This window comes from Aplysia californica, unplaced genomic scaffold (genome assembly GCF_000002075.1).
Source record: "Aplysia californica isolate F4 #8 unplaced genomic scaffold, AplCal3.0 scaffold00098, whole genome shotgun sequence".
NCBI lineage: Eukaryota > Metazoa > Mollusca > Gastropoda > Aplysiida > Aplysiidae > Aplysia > Aplysia californica.
Genome location: NW_004797368.1, coordinates 916,140 through 936,049, shown reverse-complemented (window position 1 = coordinate 936,049; position 19,910 = coordinate 916,140). Strand labels below are relative to the sequence as shown.

The 19,910-nt window shown below is 43.8% G+C and overlaps 1 protein-coding gene across 1 annotated transcript in view; it reads left to right on the top strand.

The window, feature by feature from the left end:
- Window positions 1-19,910, top strand: part of LOC101850156 (centrosome-associated protein 350) — a gene marked incomplete at its 5' end in the record, with an annotated part of 52,556 nt that overhangs the window by 9,747 nt on the left and 22,899 nt on the right. The window contains 19 exon segments of the mRNA XM_013080761.1: window positions 1,403-1,543; window positions 2,639-2,761; window positions 3,895-4,008; window positions 5,453-5,782; window positions 7,973-8,041; window positions 9,156-9,265; window positions 10,161-10,316; window positions 10,900-11,021; window positions 11,602-11,824; window positions 12,164-12,392; window positions 13,072-13,188; window positions 13,702-13,862; window positions 14,687-14,830; window positions 15,425-15,587; window positions 16,301-16,434; window positions 17,050-17,285; window positions 18,327-18,413; window positions 18,897-19,041; window positions 19,530-19,796. Of these exon segments, the coding sequence (XP_012936215.1) occupies window positions 1,403-1,543; window positions 2,639-2,761; window positions 3,895-4,008; window positions 5,453-5,782; window positions 7,973-8,041; window positions 9,156-9,265; window positions 10,161-10,316; window positions 10,900-11,021; window positions 11,602-11,824; window positions 12,164-12,392; window positions 13,072-13,188; window positions 13,702-13,862; window positions 14,687-14,830; window positions 15,425-15,587; window positions 16,301-16,434; window positions 17,050-17,285; window positions 18,327-18,413; window positions 18,897-19,041; window positions 19,530-19,796 (3,071 nt within the window).

Sequence of the window (19,910 nt, the reverse complement as noted above, 5' to 3'; positions counted from 1 at the left end):
CACACACACTCACACACACACACACACGCAAGTCTTCCTTAAAGTACAACTTGTGTAGTGTTTCCTCAACCTCTCTCTTCTTCACTCTGTCCTGGCCTTCCCCTATTTTATTCTGTCCCCCAACCTCCCTTCTAATGGTGGCTGTTCAGGCACAAACCTAGCTGCCATCTCAACTGACAGAGAACCTCCTGACATTTCTCTCTCCCCCTTTCTATCTCTCTTCATTTCACCCACTCTCCTTTTCTTTCCTTTCTAGTCCCCCGTCTTCACTCCCTCCTCTCACTCCCTCCTTTCACTGTGGGTGGTTGGCGGGTGCTCTGGTGTGGTTTGCTCCTTCTTTCTTATCAAACATCTATCATCTCTATCTCCCCTCCTTCTTTTTTTGTGTTTGTTTCTAACTCTCTTGTAACGCCTCTAATCTTCGGCACTTATATGACCTTATGGTGTTGCAAGTGCCGTAAAACACTTACTAAAAATAAAACAGAACTCTCCTTTTCTTGCCTTTCTAGTCCTTCATCCTCACTCCCTCCTCTCACTCCCTCCTCTCACTTTCTCCTCTCACCCCCTCCCTCTAGTCTTTGTTTCCAGTGTCCAGACCATGGCCATTCTACCACCCTGGGATTTTTCCATCTTCTTTTCTATCTCTTCCCCCTTTTGCTGGTGTTCACTTCTCCTTCTTTTGTCTCTGTGTTAGTCTCCTGTAAAAACTCAAATCTTCGGCACTTATGTGGCCTATTTGTGTTGCAAGTTCCGTTAAACTCTTACTAAAACTAAACTAATCTCTCTTCCTCTGGATGGTTGATGGATCCTCTCGCGTGGGTTGCTCCTTCTTTCCTAGCAAACGTCTATCATCCTCCCAAAGCAGGGACATTAACATGTTCTTATGCACAGTAGAATTGTAAATGGGCTGATTCATCAATGTCATGCTCATAACTGTGCCTGAACCGAACCGCAACAGGGAACTGCTGCTTTTCCTTTCCTAATCCTTACTATCGTCATTTGTCCTTTACTTCTCTTGTATGTTTGTCACACTCTTGTGATCCGCTATTTCCAGGGTGTCTTGATAGTTGAAGCAGACTTTGTGCTGTTGAGGCTAGAGAGGTGAGCAGAGTAACCTTGATTTGATTCCCTGTAACTGTAAGGACTTCTCTGTTGACATCCACCCCTTTGTGCTCATACGACCGTATGCAGTTGCGAGCACCGTAAAACCTCTACTAAAACAAATACCAACAACAAAAAAACAAAAACATCTGTCTTCCTTATCTGTCCTTCTTTTGTCTCTGTGTTAGTCTTCAGTAAAACATCAAATCTTCGGGACTCATATGACCTATTTTTGTTGCAAGTGCCGTGAAACTCTTACTAAAACTAAAACATTGCGCCTCTCCCCTCCCCCTACCCACAGACACCAGCTTAGCAGACAGCTCCGCCAGTGGGGAGCCTCCCCCAGCCCTCCCCCCAAGACAGCCCCTCACAGGGGAGGCCACTGGCGGCCAGGCTAAGCCTCGCAAGGTGGCAGCAGCACAGCCCGCCCGCAGCTACAGAGGTGAGAGTTTGTTGTGTCGGAGAAGAGTCACGTGGGTGAGAGTTTGTGTCTTAGAGAGATGAGAGTTTTGTGTCATGGGGGTGAGAGCGCGTGTCATTGAGGTGAGAGTTCTGTGTCATGGGGGTGTGAGTGTGTGTGTCTGAGAAGAGTGCCATGTGGATGAGAGTTTGTGTCTTAGAGAGATAAGAGTTTTGTGTCATGTGGGTGAGAGTTTTGTGTCATGTGGGTGAGAGTTTGTGTCATGGAGGTGAGAGTTTGTGTCATGGAGGTGAGAGTTTGTGTCATGGAGGTGAGAGTTTGTGTCATGGAAGTGAGAGTTTGTGCCATGGAAATGAAAGTTTTTGTTGGTGAAGAGTGTCGAGTGGGTGAGATTTTGTGTTGTGGAGGTGAGAGTTTGTGTCATGGAGATGAAAGTTTCTGTTGGTGAAGAGTGTCGAGTCGGTGAGAGTTTGTGTCATGGAGGTGAGAGTTTGTGTCATGGAAGTGAGAGTTTTTGTTGGTGAAGAGTGTCGAGTCGGTGAGATTTTGTGTTTTGGAGGTGAGAGTTTGTGCTGCAAAGAAAGGGTTTGCTGTAAGTAAATTCTTAAAACTAATGAATCCCCTTAAATGAGGGGACTTTGGAAGCAAATAATGTCCGTCAGGTGAAGAAAAAAAAAAGTTTGTGTCTTGTCTTTGAGATGGATGTTGTGGAATCTGTTGGATAGCTGTTGTGTTTTATGTATGGGTGTAATGGCTGCTTTATTGTCTGTATAGTATTTGCTTGATAGCTGTTGTATTGTCTGCGTTGAGTTTGTTGATGACTGTTGTACTGTCTGTGTGGAGTCTCAGTGGGCTGTTGGTGGGTGCTCTGGTGTGGTTTGCTTCTTTTTCTCAATCAAACATCTATCGTCCTTATCTCCCCTCCTTCTATTTTGTGTTTGTTACTCTCTTGTAACTCCTCCTGTCTTCGGCACTTATATGACCTTGTTGTGTTGCAAGTGCTGTAAAACGCTTTCTAAAATTAAATTAAAATTTGTGTGTAGTCTGTCTGATGGCTGTTGTATTGTCTGTGTGTAGTCTGTCTGATGGCTGTTGTATTGTTTGCCTTGTTTTCAGGATTCTCCGAAGCAAGCGTTGACTCAGCGAGAACGTTTCCAAAGTCTTCAGCCTCTAGCAAGAAAAAGTCCAGCTCTGGGAGAAAGGCACCGTTGCTCCAGACCAAGAGACAGGATGCAGAAGGTGAGGACAGCGGTCAGCCGAGGCTGTTAGGTGTGACTTAGTGGAAGGAACACTAGGGAAAGACTCTACTTTTTTTCTCTTGTGAGGGATGTGGGTGGAAACATGTTGTGCTGTTGCAGTGTAAGCAGGAGTGATGGTGTTGTTATGTGGCTCAGTTTGTTATAATGGGTTTTGCTGAACTGAATTGTTCTAGAAGATTCAAGAATAATAAATCCGGGCGGATGGCTGGAGGGTACCGTTAGTAGGGCATACCTCTTTTCTTTCCCTGTGCTTGCTTTTTCCTGCACTTAATGACTTATGGTGTCAATATGTTTCTCTTTACTCAAACTAAACTTAAAAGTGAGAGACTACTCAAAATTGCCAGTCTATAAAAAAAAATGGAGCGCTCCATAACCTCAGACACAAGGCGACTTAACATTTAATAGACCGGTGCCAAATGACACCCAACAAATGTCAGCTCTCAAATGGCTGGATAGTTGTCTTCCCATCATGTCATTGTTGAAGTCTTTGGTTTGCTTTGTCAAGCACTAAATGCTGGCTATTGTGATAATGTACATTTCTGTGACTCAAGCGGGTAGTTGCAGGGTACACTGCTAGGTCCAGCTTCTATCCCCCCCCTTTTTTTTTTTGCTTTTGTTTGGGCATTACGTGTAATGATGTCTTGGGAATCAAGCGCTCATCAATTTTTGGGTATATAGAGTTATTGGTATAATCTTAAAGCTTGTTTTTTGTCTTGCTTTCGCTGAAAAAACCCAAAACATCCACATTATTATATCTCCAAATGAAGTTAAGATATTTTGGATTGAAGAAGGGGGGATCACCTTGTTTCAGAGGTAAAATGAAAACGAAAATGGCCACCATAGTTTGGTGACTTCCAAAGCTTGAGATTCTTTGGAAACTGTAAATTTATATTTTTCAGTAAAAGCCACTCAGAAAATTGTTTTTAAATGGACTTATTCAACAAATAGACAAATGGGAATATAAATGTCATTTTCTTCGATTTCATTATTTTGACGAGTGCCTGATTTCAGCACCCTGCCTCACATATTGTTTTTCTCCTCTTTTAAGTTTCCATTATCTTGTCAATATACTTCTCTTTGACTTACACTGACGTTTGAACTATTTTTCTCCAGGTGCGGCCCCTGTCCGCCATGTGGCACCCTCTGCCAACATCCCAGATCGGCCAAAGAAAGTGGCCAGAGTAGTGGCCTTTTCTGACAGGAAGTCCTCAAAATCTGGTGCTAAAAGTGAGTGCTCATCACACAAATTGTTTTTCCATGAGCTATGGCTTTTAGTGTGCTTGTGTGTTTCTCTCTCTCTTGCCCTTTTTTAACTCCCAGTGGAGCACAGGCCATCAACAACATTACTCCAGCGAAGCCTGTCCTGAGCATCCTTTTCTATCTGTTTCCATGATGTCCCCGCTTTTTCAATTTCCGCTGATACCGCTCGCCTCCATGTCATCTTAGGTCTTCCCTTCTTACGCTTTCCATGTGGCTTGTGTGTTTGTTTGCATATATTTGTGAGTGTGTATGTGTGTGTCTCTGTGTGTGTTTTTCTTGAAAGGGATAGTCCAAAATTCCTCTGAAGAGTCCTCTGTGTCTCCGTTGTGAGAATGGAGATAGGTTTATGTTTCTTGCTGCAGTTTTCTCCTCTTGATCTTTCTCTCTTTCCCCGTGGTTAAATATTGCTGTTGGGTGTCACTTTGGTCTATTTGATATCCATTTCTTTGTGGTTGGTTTGAAAGGAGCCTCAGCTAAGTCTTGCGTTTCTCACATCTCTCTGTTTTTGAAGTCTGTGGCTTTGCTTTACCAAGTAGATGTAATTGGGTTTTTATTGTTGCTCCCACAAGATATGATTTTGTTTTTCTTGTGGATAGTTATTTTATTAAGTATCTTGGTCTTTTTTTTTCTTCTTTTTTTTATTTCTATAGTAGAGTGTTTTACGGCGCTCGCAACTGCATAGGTCATATGAGCGCGCGGGACACACCTAATATTTTCAGTTGGTAGGAAATTTTGAATTTTGCCCGGGTGGCGGCCGAAGCCTACTCTTATCGATTTTAGACCACCAAGGGATCTTTAACGTGCGCAACTTGCACACGTGCCCTCCGAGATTTTTCGCCCTAGTCCGAGAAGGCTAGGTGTAGATCTTTCCTACCAGGAAGATCAGGGGTGTGGCTGAAAGACTGCAGTAAGAAGAAGCGAAGGAGTAGCAGTAGAAAGGCTGCAGAAAGAATCAGGAGCCCAGAGGAAGGGGCAAAAGTTGTGACGGGGTGAGGGCAGAAAGTGGAGACGAAAGCAGACGACAGAACATTGCTAGAGAGCAGGAAATGAGGTGAAAGGGGACAAATTTAGAGAAGAAAATTTTTCGGTCGCTACCTGGATTCGAACCCGGGACCTTTTGAGTGAGAGGCCAACACCTTAACCTCTAGGCCACGAGAGCCCCCTATCTTGGTCTGTCTGCTAGGTTACTGTATCCCACTCAGTCTGGGTTGGCCCTGTGGGCAGGATTGAAGCACCTCATCTCTTAAATGACATCCAGATTGTATAGACAGTAGAGAGGGGAGAAGGAAGTATAAAACATAAACAATTACTTAATCAAAGAGGACCTTTCTTATATTACATATGACCGTATACAGTTGCCAGTGCCTTAGAACTTTTACCATAATCACCAAAACTGACCTTTCTTCTCCAGACGTAATCACCACCTCGTCGTGGCGAGCCGGCCAGGAGCTTGTAATGAAAGAACTCGGCATGGCCCTCAAGGCCAAGGCCAAATCGATGCCATCCAGTGGCACGGCAGCCGCCGCCACTGGGGAAGAACCCGCTGCGCCCTCGCGAGACGCCGCACTGGCAGAAGTGAGGAGAGAGGGCCGGCAGCCTGATGGGGCAGAGTCGACCAACCCCGATGCGGCCAAAGCGTCTGCTGGGGCTCGACCGAGGGACCCTGAGACTGAGGCTGTGGTGGCCAACGCCCGAGCCCTGTCTGAGGACGCTCGCAACATGCTGAGTGAGCTAAAACTAGGTGAGATCAGGTTTATCATTGTTTTTCTCACTCGAGAGGAGATCAGATTTATCTTATTTTCACACAAGATGAGATCAAATTTTTATCTTCTTTGCTTTCTCTCACAAGATTAGATCAGATTTGTCTTCTTTGTTTTCTCTTGTGAGATGAAACCAGGTTTATCATCTTTGCTTTCTCACATTTTGTAAGATTACATCACATACTTTGAATTGGTCTATGAATGTCTGTGTTGTGTTAGTCAAGGAATGACCTTTAGGTTTAGCTGCTTTTGGGTTGTGCCTGTGTGGACTCTTGTGTGTTGCCTGTGTGTATGAACGACTTACCTGTTAGGCTGAGTGAGATCAGGTTTTCCTGTTTTTGTGTCTGTTTATGAGGTTTTGTTTCTTTTATTGAAGGAAGCATTGCCTGGAGAGCTGGTGGTTGGAGCCTCCGCTGGCGGTCTTCTTTCCTCTGTTGTTTCTGTTGCTCTTTTCCCAGCACAATATTGCTGGTGGTTGGCGGTTGGAGGGTGCCGCTTGTAGGTCCTACTTTTTAATTTTTTACTTTCCCAGCACTAAGTGACCATTACTTTGTCGATGTGCATCTCTTTACTCAAACAAACCAGCACAAAATGATAATTGTGGGTGGTTGGCGGGTGCTCTGGTGTGGTTTGCTCCTTCTTTGCTATCAAACATATATCGTTCTTATCTCCCCTTCTTTTTTATGTTTGTTACTCTCTAAAAGACTCTTGTAACACCTCTTCTGGCGCTCATATGACCTTTATGCTGTTGCGAGCGCCATAAAACCTCTACTAAAACAAACAAAAAAACTTTCGCTGCTCTAAGTGACCATTATTGTGTCGATGTGCATCTCTTTACTCAAACAAATCGGCACAAAATGATAATTGCTGCATCAGTGTGCTTCTACGTACTAAAATGAACAAACTGCACAAATAACCTGGGGATGTTTTCAACATGGTGACCAAGCTCAATCTAGGCGACATCAGGTTTCCCTACTTTCTGTCTGGCTGTTTCTGTGGGTGTGTGTGTTGATTGGTGAAGGAATGACTTGTTGGATCTGGTGTTCTCCATATTATGCTGACCCAGGACAGTCGTGATGGGATCAGGTCTTGCCTACTTTGTGTGGGTGTGGCTGTGTGTGTATGGATGTGTGTGTGGTGTTTTTTTTGGGGGGGGGGGTATGGGTGTGGGTGGGACTTTTTTTTTACAATTTTGATTTTTAAAATTTTATTGCTTCTTTATTGAAATGTAGGTGAAAAGGAGGAGGGTGCGGGGGGATAATGATGTGTATAATATTTGTTAGATAGTGTGTCTTTACAGGAGGAGGAAATCAGCATTTATTGAATGTGACAATTGACCAACTGTGGCCATGTGTCTGGCAGTAGGCTAATAAAAAATAAACCAGTTCTTCACCTTGGGTCTTCTTCAGAAATTCCTCAAGGGCATTGGGACGTTTTTATGGATTTATGGATATGTTTTCCTCTTTGTCCGAGTAAAACAGTAGAATTGCAGCTCCCCCACCCCAATGATCTATGCCTGGCCAGGAGTGTCGAGAAATCTTTTGTGCCCACAGAAGGAATGTCACATTATTATGTAAATTCAACGCCCCCTGTGTCCCTTGTGTCCCCCCCCCCCCAACCTCCTGTCAAGGTGCCCTTGAGGCAAACCATCATCCCTTGGGGGTATTGCTGGCCTGACAGTTTAAATGGCGTGAGTGTTGGGGTCTTTTCAACAAGATTTCTCTTGTGTCTCGGGTTCCCCTTCCCCCCTCAGCCCTCAATGCCACTGTGCCTCCCCTAAGATTCCTCCTGGCTGCTCTGACAATTATGATACTGAAGCCCCTCTCCTTTGGCTTTGTTTGGGAGTAGAATTTCTTTTATTTTTCATTGTTTTTTTTGGTTTTTTTCTACTTATTTCCTTTCATTTTCTTTTAAACTTCCTTTCTTTTTTTTGTTCTTGTTTTTGTTCCTTCGTACTTTTCTTCTTTTATTACATTCTTTCCCTCTTTCTTTTCCTCTTTTTTTCTTCTTTTTTAAAATAGTTTTTCTTTATTTTTTTCCCCATTATGCAAAAGATCTCTGTTTCTATTGTGCGTTGGTGCAGGCCTTTTAGAATAAATTGTGCTATCTTCTTCACTTTCTTTCCCTCCCTGATTCTTTTATCATCAGTTTTCTTCTCAACTCTCACACAGGGAATTCAGAAAGCTCTGCAGGAGCAGGATTTCGACCTGCTGTTAAGAGAAAAGCTCCAAAGTGGACAGGTAAGTTGAGAAACATTTATATTTGTATGTCTTGCATGCTTCTTTCCTTCCTCTCACGCTCACTTGTGCTGACTGCTTTTTTCTGACCTATTATTGCATGCAACTAAGCAACTTTGCTTGGTAAGTGGCGGGTGTTCTGGTGTGGTTGGTTGTTCTTTCCTATCAAACATTTATCGTCCTTATCTCCCCTTCTTCTTTTTTATGTTTGTTACTCTCTTGTAACACTTCTGATCTTCTGGCGCTCATATGACCTTATGCAGTTGCAAGCGCCGTAAAACCTCTACTAAAACAGAAATAAAACTAACTTTTTGTATCACTGCTTACCTCTGGCACTTAAATGACCTAATAGTGTTTCAAGTGCTGTAAAACTCTTACTAAAACAAACAAATTTTCTCTCCTTGTTTGTTTCTGTCCAGTAATAACACCTTTAATTTTTGACAGTCATATGACCTACCCGTGTTGTAAGTTTGGTATTCCTAAAACGGGGAGCTACAATGGTCCAGAGATACAGTGTTCACCTCGCATTTAATAGGTCTGGGTTCGAAACCTGACAGTAATGGAACATTTCTTCTCTAAAAATTTTCTCCTTTAACCTCCTTTCCTGCTCTTTATCTATGTTCTGTCATCTGCTTTCGGCTTGACTTTCTGCCCCATCCCACTCTTCTTGGCTTCTGATAATTTTTGCTGCCTTTCTACTGCTACGCCGTGACTCCTTACTGCTGTATTTCAGCCATTCCTTTGATCTAAGGGTAGATAAGATTGAACACTAACACCTTGCCTTCTTGGATAAGGACGAAAAAATCTCTGAGGTCCCCCATGTGCAAGTTGTGCATGTTCCTTGGTGGTCCCAAAATTGATAAGAGTAGACTTTATTGTGTTGCAGGTGCCGTAAAACTCTTACTAAAACTAAAGAGTAGGCTTTGGCTACTACCTTAGCAAAATTCATAATTAATTCCTACAAAACTGAAAATGCTTAAACTTAAAGTAATGTCCCCCTGCGTGCTCATATGACCGTATGCAGTTGCAAGTGCTATAAAACACAAACTAAAACGGAACTGAAAAAAGTCAAGTGTTTCTCTTTATTCCTACAAAATGTCCCTGTTGTGTCCCTCAGAGCCAGAGCCCCAACAGCAGCCGACGGAGAAGAGCCGTCACTATGACCCTGAGTCTGTGCGTCGCTACATGGCCAAGCAGAAGGCTGACCGGATCAAGAAGATACATGATGTGAGAGAGGATCTGTTTGTCTTGTCTTGTCTGGCTGGTTGTGTGTGTGTGGGGAGGGAGGGAGGGAGGGAGAGAGAGAGATAGATTAACTATACCCTGACTCCTCTTATTCACCCAGTTACGTCTCTTATCTATCTAAACATTATGTCTGGTGGACATTTGGTTGTTTATTTCTAGTTATTTATGTGTGTGCATGCGTACCAGTGTGTGTGTGTGTGTTTGTGTTGCCATTTATTGGAGCTTTTCTCACTCAAGGAGAACAATATCAGTCTTTCTGTCCATGTAAAATTGAAAGAGCACTGTAGTGTATATTGGGAATAGAATTTTAAAGCACTCTTGCTATATTAGTGAAATGTAATTGTCTCAACTTTGTGCTGATGCTCCCTGTGGAGTGAAGTAAAAGGGGAAGAAAGCGAACATAATAGAGCAGATTGTCATCAACAAAGGAAAGGAAAAAGAAAGAAAATGCTTTCTTTGAACTGGTATTTACAAAGCCTGTGCGTTTTTTTGTGTGGGCCTTGGGGACTATGGTCTGTAGAGCTCCTCACACCGGTATGTGTTGCTTGGCAATTAGGTGTTTTGCTGTTCTTGCAGAGACCCAAGTTCAATTCCTGAGTGGGGAGAAATTTTGATTGAGTGTATTGGTCTCTTTGCTGGGATTTGTATCCCTTTCAGCTCGGGGCTTGCCAAACTGGAAGGGTTAGGAGCCAACTTCCAAATGATCCAAATTGTGCCTATGGGGATTGGGGTGGGTGTAAAAAAAAACACATTGAAAGCTCTTTATTGTGCATGGGAAGAAAGCTGGCAGTGTGGTAGTGATGTGCTATGTGTGTTGTGTGTGGTTTAGCTCATGTTCTCTGGCTGCCCTAAGATCTGTTTGTGCTGCCCTCCACAGGAAAAGGCAGCCAGGCAGCGGGACAACGAAAAGAGACAGCAGATACTGACGGATTTGGCGCAGACACAGCGCAAGAAGGCCGTCACGTCGGCCAAAAGCAGAGGCCAGGCAGATGGGGGCCGGAAGGTGGCCAGGGATAGGAGCAAGGGAGGCCAGGTGAGTTGAGGTCTGGAGGCTGGATGAGTAAAAGAGGAAAGCTAGGGAAGACATAAGCTGGTTCTAGAAGCCAGGTGATCTCATAAGGCACGGTGATCTCGAAAGGTTATGTGGGGGTCCAGAAACTTGATCTGGAGATTTTCTTGTTCTAGAGTCTGGATGATCTGTAAAGGTTACTTAAGGTCTTAAGGGTCTGGTGATCTGGAAAGGTTACGTGAGGTATAGAGGCCTTGTGATCTCAGAACGTTACGTGAGGTCTAGAGGTCTCATGGTCTCTAAAAATTATGCTAGTTCAAGAGGCAGGGTGATCTTTGGGAGCCAAAGAGGTGATGATGCAGGCCAAACTCAGAAAGCCTGGCTAATGTGAGCCTGTTTAAGAAGTCAGTGGAGACTTTGTGTTGGGCAGTTGGACAATTTGTGCTCCATGAGTGGTGGAGAAAAGGATGGAACTCTTTGTCAAAAATGTTACATTTTGTGTCTTAGTTTCTCTTACTACTTTGAAGGAATTTTTAGTTTACTGTGTTGAAAAGGGTGGTAAACCGATACACTTGCGTACTAGCAATTTTTGTTGTCGTTTCCTCAGGCTGGTACAGGAAAATCAGACAAGGAAAATGTAGCCATGGATATGGACCAGGACGACGACTCCACTCTGACAGAAGACACAGAGGATGACTCAACACCACAAGCCACGCCAAGAAAAGAGGAGTGAGTGCTTGACTTCGTCTTTGTCCTCTCCTTGACGACAGCTCTCACTGTCTCCAGAACCCTTTTTATCTCTCACGCTTGTCCATATATTCTGTAATATGGAGTAATATGGCAACTTCCCTTATGGTATGTTCTACTGACCTTCTCTCCTCTTTGAGTGTCTGTTGGGCCTTGTTTCTACCCAAGAACAAATTGACCTTTATTCCTCATTTCTAAAAAAGCAGTTACGTGTCATAGGCCCGTTTTGAGTTGTATCACTTCACTCTGCATGGTGTAGTCTCTAGTAAAATGACAGTCTTAGTGGGTGGTTGGTGGGTGCTCTGCTGTGGTTTGCTTCTTCTTTCGTATCGAACATCTTTATGTTTATCATCCTTATCTCTTCTTTTCTTTGTATGCTTTTCTTTTCTTTGTATGCTATTCTCATATTCTCAAGTAACACATTGAGTGTTAGGCACTTATGTGACCTATATGTGTTCCAAGTGTCTTAAATCTCTTACTTAAACTAAAACTCTCCGAACAATTTTCTGAACGAATGATCAACTCTATGAAAAATTAACAGTCTGAATAATAATGTCTCCAGGACCAAAGGCAAGCACAGAAAACACAAGTCTGACCCAAGCCGCCAGCAGCCGTTGATGAGCCTGAACTCTATGACTGGTGGCGCCACCACCACCACAGGGGCCACGGCTACCATGTCTGCCCTCGCCACCACGGGGGAGACTGACAGCCCCTCGAAAGCTGTTGAGATCAAAGGTCACAAACTTGACCTGGATGTTGACACCGTGTTGTCCAGGTTTTCACAGGTGTGTTGGGGGTCTGCTGTTCCTCAAAGTTCTGGGTATTTTTGTACTTTTCTCAAGTTTTGGGGTTTTAAAAACTATTATATCACTAGTTTCGTAAGTAGTTATGGCTGTGATGTTTTCAGGGTTTTCATCAATGTCCATGCTTTTCCTCCCGGGAGTATCTCACACAGCTTGAGGGTCTTGGACAGACAAGGCAGAAGCAGTCTGCTTTCTAGATGATCTATATTGTGTTGACAGGAACGTAAAATGTTCTTACTGGTGTAAACTGGTGTGAATTGTGTCAGTAGGAGTATGTAGGAGTTACGACAAAGGTAGAACTCTCCTCTTCTCCATGTGCAGGTGGTTCAGCAGAGGAGAGGCCTGGACCCTGCAGCCTCGTCGGGCAGTGCGGCGCGTGGACCAGCCTCAGGCGCTCAAGGTACTAGCGGGCAGCCCGGGCCCGAGACCGTCTTTGCTCTGGGCACGACCAACTCTGTGGCCAGGACCAACGAAGAGAGGAAGAAGGTGCTTCAGGCCACGGCCATGTCCCTGCAGGCTCGACTAGCGGAGGAGAAGAGGAAGTTTGAAGGTCAGTTATCGCAGGCTGTGTGGACTTGTGATTGTGGTGTAATGTCTGTGGTCTTTTCAAAGTGGTGGACTGGTGTGTTTTGCTCCTTTTTTCCTATCAAACATGTCTCCTGTCTTTTTTGTGTTTGTTACTCACTTGTAACACTCTACTCTTCTGCACTTATATGACCTTATTATGTTGGAAGTGCAGTAAAACTCTTACTGAAACAAAAAACATAAAGTGGTGGACTGGCCTTCTTGTTGTTGTGGTGAATGGGTTTTCTAAAAGCAGGTTAATGTGTTCTGTGAGTTAAAACAACGGTAAGTTGTATGGTCTTTTATAAGCAGTACAGTGGCTTTAAAAAGCAATGTGGGAGGCTAAAAACAAGAATATAATTCTTACTTATTTGAATTTAGTGACACCCTCCCACCCCAAAAGGAGGTCATGTATGGCTTCAGGTTATTTGTTTGTATGAGAGGCAGCTAGTTCCTCCCCATGTTTCCGAGTTATGTTGGTAAAACATCATGTACATGTGGAGCATGAACTTTGAACTGTTCAGTGCTGGGGTGTTGTAGGTGCGCCCCCCACCCCCCAAGTCTTGTAACACTGCAATCATTAAATGTTGTTGAGTAATGTCAACACCTTTTGTTCCCCGAAACAAGTAACTCTAATACTCTGGCTTATTATACTTTTTTTTCAGCCCTTGACATGAGAGCAGGTGGTCAGCAGCCAGAGCCCAGCAGCAGCAACACGACCCGCCACAGCAGGATTGTGGGCAACAGGACGGACCATGCAGTCTTCACCACAGATCTTCCAGGTTAGTGTTGTTGTTGTGTTTGCAGAGACATAACTTTTTTTTCAGAGAGATTGTTTTTCTTTGTCATCGAGATGGGATGCTTGTCTGTGAGAGGGAGACGAGATGTTTCTTTCTGTGAAATTGTTTCTATGAGTGGTGCGTGCCTAGGCAAGATGTTTCTTTCTGAGTTATTGTTTCTCTTTGTTCTGACCTTTGTGGATGTTTCTCTGTGAGAGGGAGACAAAGTGTTTCCCTTTGAGTGATGGTTTCTCTTTATGCCAGCCGTGGAAAAACAGTTTTTCTTGAAAAAGTTAGTTATTCATGTAGGAATTTGATATTGCCCGACTGTGCTGAAGGCATTTCCCTTAAATTGAAACGGACTTATTTTTCTCTTTATTGACAATGGTTTTTCCTAAATCAATTTTCGCTGGCTTGCTCCCCTTGATACCAGAGTGTTTAAAGTGAGGGATCGTCAATGTGCTTCTCTTAACTCAAACAAATTTGAAAGTGCCTCCATTGTGTCTGTCTGCCCAGGTTCCCGTGCCCTGGTGGGCTCCAGCGACAACATGGAGCGTGAGGAGATGGCAGCGGCCAGAATACAGGCGGCGTACCGCGGACACAATGTACGGCAGGCGCTGAACTGGGAGCTGCCCAGTGGTCAGACCTTTGGCCAGAGGATGAAAGGAGGCCACAGAGTAAGACATGCTAAAATATTTCTCTCGTTGTCTCTTTCTTTCTGTCCTTGTGGCTGTATTTTTGCCACTTCTCTCCTTTTCTTTTTTTAGTTCTGTCTAGTTGCTGTTATAGATCCCGTTGTTGTTGTTGTTGTTGTTGTTGTTGTTGCTGCTGCTGCTGCTGCTGCTGCTGCTGCTGCTGCTGCTGCTGCTGCTGCTGCTGCTGCTGCTGCTGCTGTTGCTGTTGTTGTTGTTGTTGTTGTTGTTGTTGTCAATCCAGTTCTTTCTAGAAGCTGAGAGTTTCTTGCTGAATTTTGTCTTGAATGTTGTTTGATGGCTTAATGGAGGACTTCTGTGTGCAGGTGGACCACATTTTGACTTCTGTATCTCAACACATGCCTCTTCCTGTGATAGCTGTCATTATTCACAAAACATATTGAACAGACCCCCTTCTCATTCTTGCTGTCAAGTTAGTGAATCCCATCACTCTCATTGTCTGGTTGGCAAATCTTTAAGTCATCTGATTAGTGAACCTCATCACTCTTTGTCTCGTCAATATACATCCTCCTCACACTTACGTGGTAGTGGGTGGTTGGCGGGTGCTGTGGTGTGGTTTGCTTCTTCTTTCCTATCAAACATCCGTCGTCCTAATCTCCCCTTCTTCTTTTTTATATTTGTTACTCTCTTGTAACACCTCTAATCTTCTGGCGCTCATATGACCTCATGCAGTTGCAAGCACCGCAAAACCTCTACAAAAACAAACTTATGTGGTAGCCGTATCTCCTCCCTTCATCGTCTAGTAGGAGACCCTCTTTACCCCTTTCTCTCTCTTTCAATTTTCCCAGAGCAAAGAGCCTGTGCAGGGTGGAGAAGCTGATGAAGATGCCTCGGAGCTGACAGAAACTTCCACCTTCAGCGAGATCACGGCCACAGAGGCTTCTGATGGAGGTCACCACGCAGCTACTCCAGCAACTGTGCCTGGGAACAAGGTGGGGTGCCCGGCTCTGTGGAGAATAAGTCTCTTGTTGTTGTCTTTTGCAATGCCTCTCCTCCAAAACCGGTGTGTGGTTGGTAGGTGCTGTGCTGTGGTTTACTCTTTCACCTATTTCTTTTTAATGTCACTTGTTTTGTTACGGGCAAACTTTGGCTCTTGGTGGTTGGCAGGAGCTTTGATGTGGTTTGCTCCTTCTTTCTTATCGAACAATTACTGTTATTATCTCTCCTCCTTCTCTTCTTTACATGTTCTCCTTAGTAACTCCTCTAATCTTTGATAACTAAAATGGGTCCATTGTTGTGGTAACTTGCTGTAAACTATACATGTAAGCAACCATCATACCCTTGTTAAAACTCTTTCAAATGATTACAGGGTGTTGGTGGTTGGAAGAAGTCACTGATAGATCCTATTTCTTTTCTTTTTATCTCTGTTGATGCTGTTGTTTTGTTCTTTCCCAACACAAAATGATTATTATTGTGCCAATGTGCATTTTTTTTACTCAAAGAAACAAACAAAGATGTAAGAGATGATTCATCACACATAACTGAATCTGTTTGAGGAATCTCATTGCTTGTGATTGTGTCTGCAGAGGTCACACCACAGCAGTCGCCCAAAACGCCCGGAGGGTGTGTCAGACGCCCCTCCCCCTGCCACCTTCAAGCCTAGCTCGCAGTATGCTTGGCACCCATCACAGGCTGACCCCTTCAATGTCATGTCGGTGTTCACGCGTCAAAACAGATACGTGGCCACGGGTAAGTTCTCGATTATGTGCTCTTGTTGGTATAACTGTGTATAGGATGGTCTTTTGTGTAAAGTATTGGCAGATTGCATTGTGTACTGGCAGGTTGCATTGTTAAGCAGCGCCACTGCATGTAGCCCTTTGGGGGGCCCAGGGCATGACATATTCATATATCTTTTCTTTTTCACTGCTATGTAATAAATTGATTTATAGATCTTGCTATATTATTTTTTGTACAGAAAAAGTGTGGAGACATCAATAAATATCCATTACATTATAAAAAAGTAAAATTTGATTTACAGCTAGACACCTTTGTGCTCGACCTTTAAGAGATTGTTGGTACCCAGGGTACCTCTGTGGGCCTGTTGGGCTCTACAGTGGCTCGCAGTAGATTCATAGCTACTACTGTTAGCCTCCTGGATTGCTAGGCTATTGCAGATGAAGGTTGATTGTCTGAGGTTTAATCACTGGAGGTTTATATTTCTGTCATATCCTTTTCTCTTTCCCTGTTCCCTGTCTAGGAGCCCCTCGTGCTGTATTTGAAATATTCGTCTTATTTCTTCCTTGTTTTGTCGGGAACTGTGGGTCCAACTTCTTGTTTTCCTGGCGTTATTTCTGGATATTTTATCTTGCAACTTCCCTTGCACCTTGCAATTGGCCATAGTTGCATTGAGTTGGTTTTGTTACTTGTTCTATGTTCTCTCACCTGTGTGTTTTTTTCTTCAGGTTCGGACCAGCCTGACTTGCCCCACAGAAGCAGCCCGGCCACATCTACCTCTAGACCAGCGGCCAGACCAGCAGCGACAGCTGATGCAGCTAACAATGAGTTCCTGGCTAGTCTTGATCTGACCTCATTAAAGGTATGGCAGTTTGATGTTTGATGCAGGATTTGTTTTGCGTTGTTTGAATGTTTCAATTGTTTTTTTCTCGGAAAAATTTTGTTGGCTGTGTCGTTATCGTAGCCTACGTCTATCACTGTATTTATCATGCTTTCTCCAGCCATTGGATAGCTCTATCATGATGTCTGCTTTATCCTCCAGCTTTGTGGCCTGCTCATTAAGTGACCAAAGTTACATGAGCCACACATAGGTGACGGTTGTGAGGTGTGGAATTGCTTTTTACCAACGTGTGTGATCTGTCTTTGTCACAACAGTTGCCTGTGATAAAAATGGATTTTGATAGTTCTTTCGTATGTTTATTGACAAATAATAACAACTTTATAATAACTGACAGAAACGATTATCTATGTGTGTGTGCATGTTTATGGCTGGTTGGTGGCTTCTCCGGTGTGGTTTGCTTCTTCTTTCCCGTCAGTTATCTGTCATTCTTATTTCTCTTCCTCCTTTTCTTTGTACCTTACTCTTTAGTAACATCTCTAATTGTGGGCACTGGTACGACCTTATTGTGTTGCGGGTGCTGTAAAAATTCTTTCTAAAAGTAAAACTGATGAGTGTTTGTCTCCCCCCCCCCCCAAGCAACCTGTGATAACAACGGATGAGACGGTGGTGATGGGCCACACAGCCTCAGGCATGCCTCTGATAGCCAAACACCGTTTGACGCGCCTGGAGGCCACAGCCACAGAGAAAGTGCCAAAAGATGAAGAAGAAGAGGAGGAGGAGGGTTACAGTGAAGCGTCTTCCCAATCCAGCCGTTCTGCCAACTTGCCATCTAGGGCTTCCCACTCTCGACCGGGGGCCGCCGCCTCTCTTAGGTTTGTTACGTTGTGGTGTTATCTCTTTCTTTCATCTACAGGCTTTGGCTTTGTGACTTTTGTTTTTTCGCTGTCTCTAACTTTTGTGACTTTGTCTTCTACAGTTTTCTGGCTTTGTGACTATTTCTCTAGTTTTACGACTTTGTCGCAGGCTTTTTGACTTTGACTATGGCTTTGTGACTCTGTTTATAGTTTTGCAAATTTGTCTCTGGCTTTGTGACCTTGTCTATAGTTTTATAACTTTGTCTCTGGCTTTGTGGCCTTGTTTATAGTTTTGTATATTTATCTCTGACTTAATGGCTTTGTGTCTTCTACAGTTTCTGGCTTTGTGATTTTGTGTCACCTCTACAGTTTCTGTGGAGTTAACTTGAAGTTCACTTGCTGGAGCCAAACTTTTGGATTTCTTTCTTACATTGTTAACTTCATTTACTGAGGGGAAGCAACTCTCATGGAATGTGGTCTAGAGCAGTCTTTTGTTTAAAATTTAGAAAGGTGTGAGTTAATGCCAACAGGACTTCGCTGTATTCCAGGCGTTAAATTTGAGCTTCAGGTTACCTAAATTGTGTTGTTGAAAGGAGCTGTTTGTCTCAATATCATCCTATATGTGTGGTTTGGAATCACTTTTCTTTCTATTTGAATGTACCATATTCCACTGTCTAGTCGTGAGACATTTTTGTGCTGTTGAAAAGACAAGTTCATTGAATGTTTACCATGTTGCCTAAATTTGGGGACTTACTGCCCGTTACACCATCTGGCGTTTAGGGCAGCAACAAAGGATCTCCAGCTCTGTCTGGTTTGGGCCATCTTGGTCAATGTCCCCCACGAATAGTTCCAGGGCTTCATTTCAGACTTTACTGTGCGTCTCTAGGTCACTTTGGGTCTTCCCAAATTTGGGGACATTGCCACATATTGGCTTGCTAGTAAAAACTGTTTTTCTTTAGACTAGAACTTTCATGTTTTGAAAAATCTTCAAAAATGTGAAAGAAAACCTATGTGTACTTTCAAGGTCTTGTTCTGAACTCATCATTTTTCTGTTTGTAGGTCAAATGAAGCAGGTTCCAGAGTAGAGAAATCATTACAGCAAGCCAGTGTCAGATCAGAACATGGCTATTCTATGTCTTTTGAAAGGTAAGTGTAGGTTTTTGTTGAGTGAAGTCATATGTCATGCAGCCAGGGGAAAATGGATTAGGGTCAAAATAGCTCCATAAGATTTTAAAAAAAAAGCATTTTGGGTGAGGCAGGAGAAGGGGAGGAGGTGGGTATGAGGAAGAGAGTGGAAAGTTTCTTTGGGGGCACTTTCTGTCTAGATTGAGAAGTAACCTTTCTCCTTGCTAGTCACTCTAGTATACGAGTCCATAATAATGGTATGAAAAAACAGCAGAATATTACCACATTGGGACATTGTTTTTTTTGTTTCATTTTCATAGGAATGTATGAGCTGTGACACAGTCGTTAAACAGTTTTGCAGTAGACAGGTTATAAAGTTTTTATAGTTCCATGTAACATCTTGGACTAGTTAATGGAACATGTATAAGTGAGTTTGTTTGAGTAAAGGGAAGCATGTCGACACAATGATGTATAAATGAGTGAACCACCAATGTCCACCCACAGTGATGAAGAGGCCACGCCGGTCCCACACTCCAACCAGAAGAGGTCAGGTGCTGCAGGCAGCTACGTCCGACAAGTTTCTGATGCTGGCCAGGAGACAGACGTGTCCCAGATGAGTGAGGACGAGCCTCGCCACATGAGGTCAAAGGTGAGCTATTGCATACATTGTGATCACTCCTTAACTACAGTTCTCTTTCTTTGTCGTTTCAAAAGCAGGTCCTGTATTTTGACTGATAAGTGTCAGACTCTGCCATACGCCATTTTAAAAACTGATTTTAATGATGGAATCTGACTTTGAATGTCACTGTGAAGCTCATTCTGAACAGTAGATTTGTTCTTGGAGATAGGTCATTCTATGCTATTTTTATTTATGGTGTTCTAGAGGGGTTTTTTGGGTGGACGAACTGCTCCCTCTCCTTTTGGACAGAAGCTCATCCTTTTGGACAGAAGCTCATCCTTTTGGACAGAAGCTCATCCTTTTGGACAGAAGCTCATCCTTTTGGACAGAAGCTCATCCTTTTGGACAGAAGCTCATCCTTTTGGACAGAAGCTCAAAGATGTTTTTGTTATTCTACGACAGGTAGTTTTGTTGTTCTGTTGCTGACAACTGACAGTTTAATTTTCTTTGACTGACAGCTGGATTCGAATGCTGGAGCCCCCAGGGTGGAGCCACAGCTCTCGACAGTCTCACGTGACAAAGCGGGTGTGTCTGGGGCAGCTCGTGGGCGGTCCGAGCCAGAGGGTGGACGCCTGTCGCCGAACTCCCTGGCCAACAAGTTGTCGGCCAACCTGAACTACCTGGAGAGCATGGAGGAGTCTTTGCGTCAGCTGACGGGCGTGGAGCGGGCCCGGGCGGTGGCTCTGGCACAGCAGGAGACAGTGTCTGTGGCTCAGGTGCTCAAGGTAAGGGTAAAATGGTTTGGAATATTGCAGTCTGTGTGAAGGAATGGGGGAATGGTTCTGTGGTGACAGAGGACTGTAGGGGGTAGAGGGTGCCCAAGGTAAGGGTATAATAGC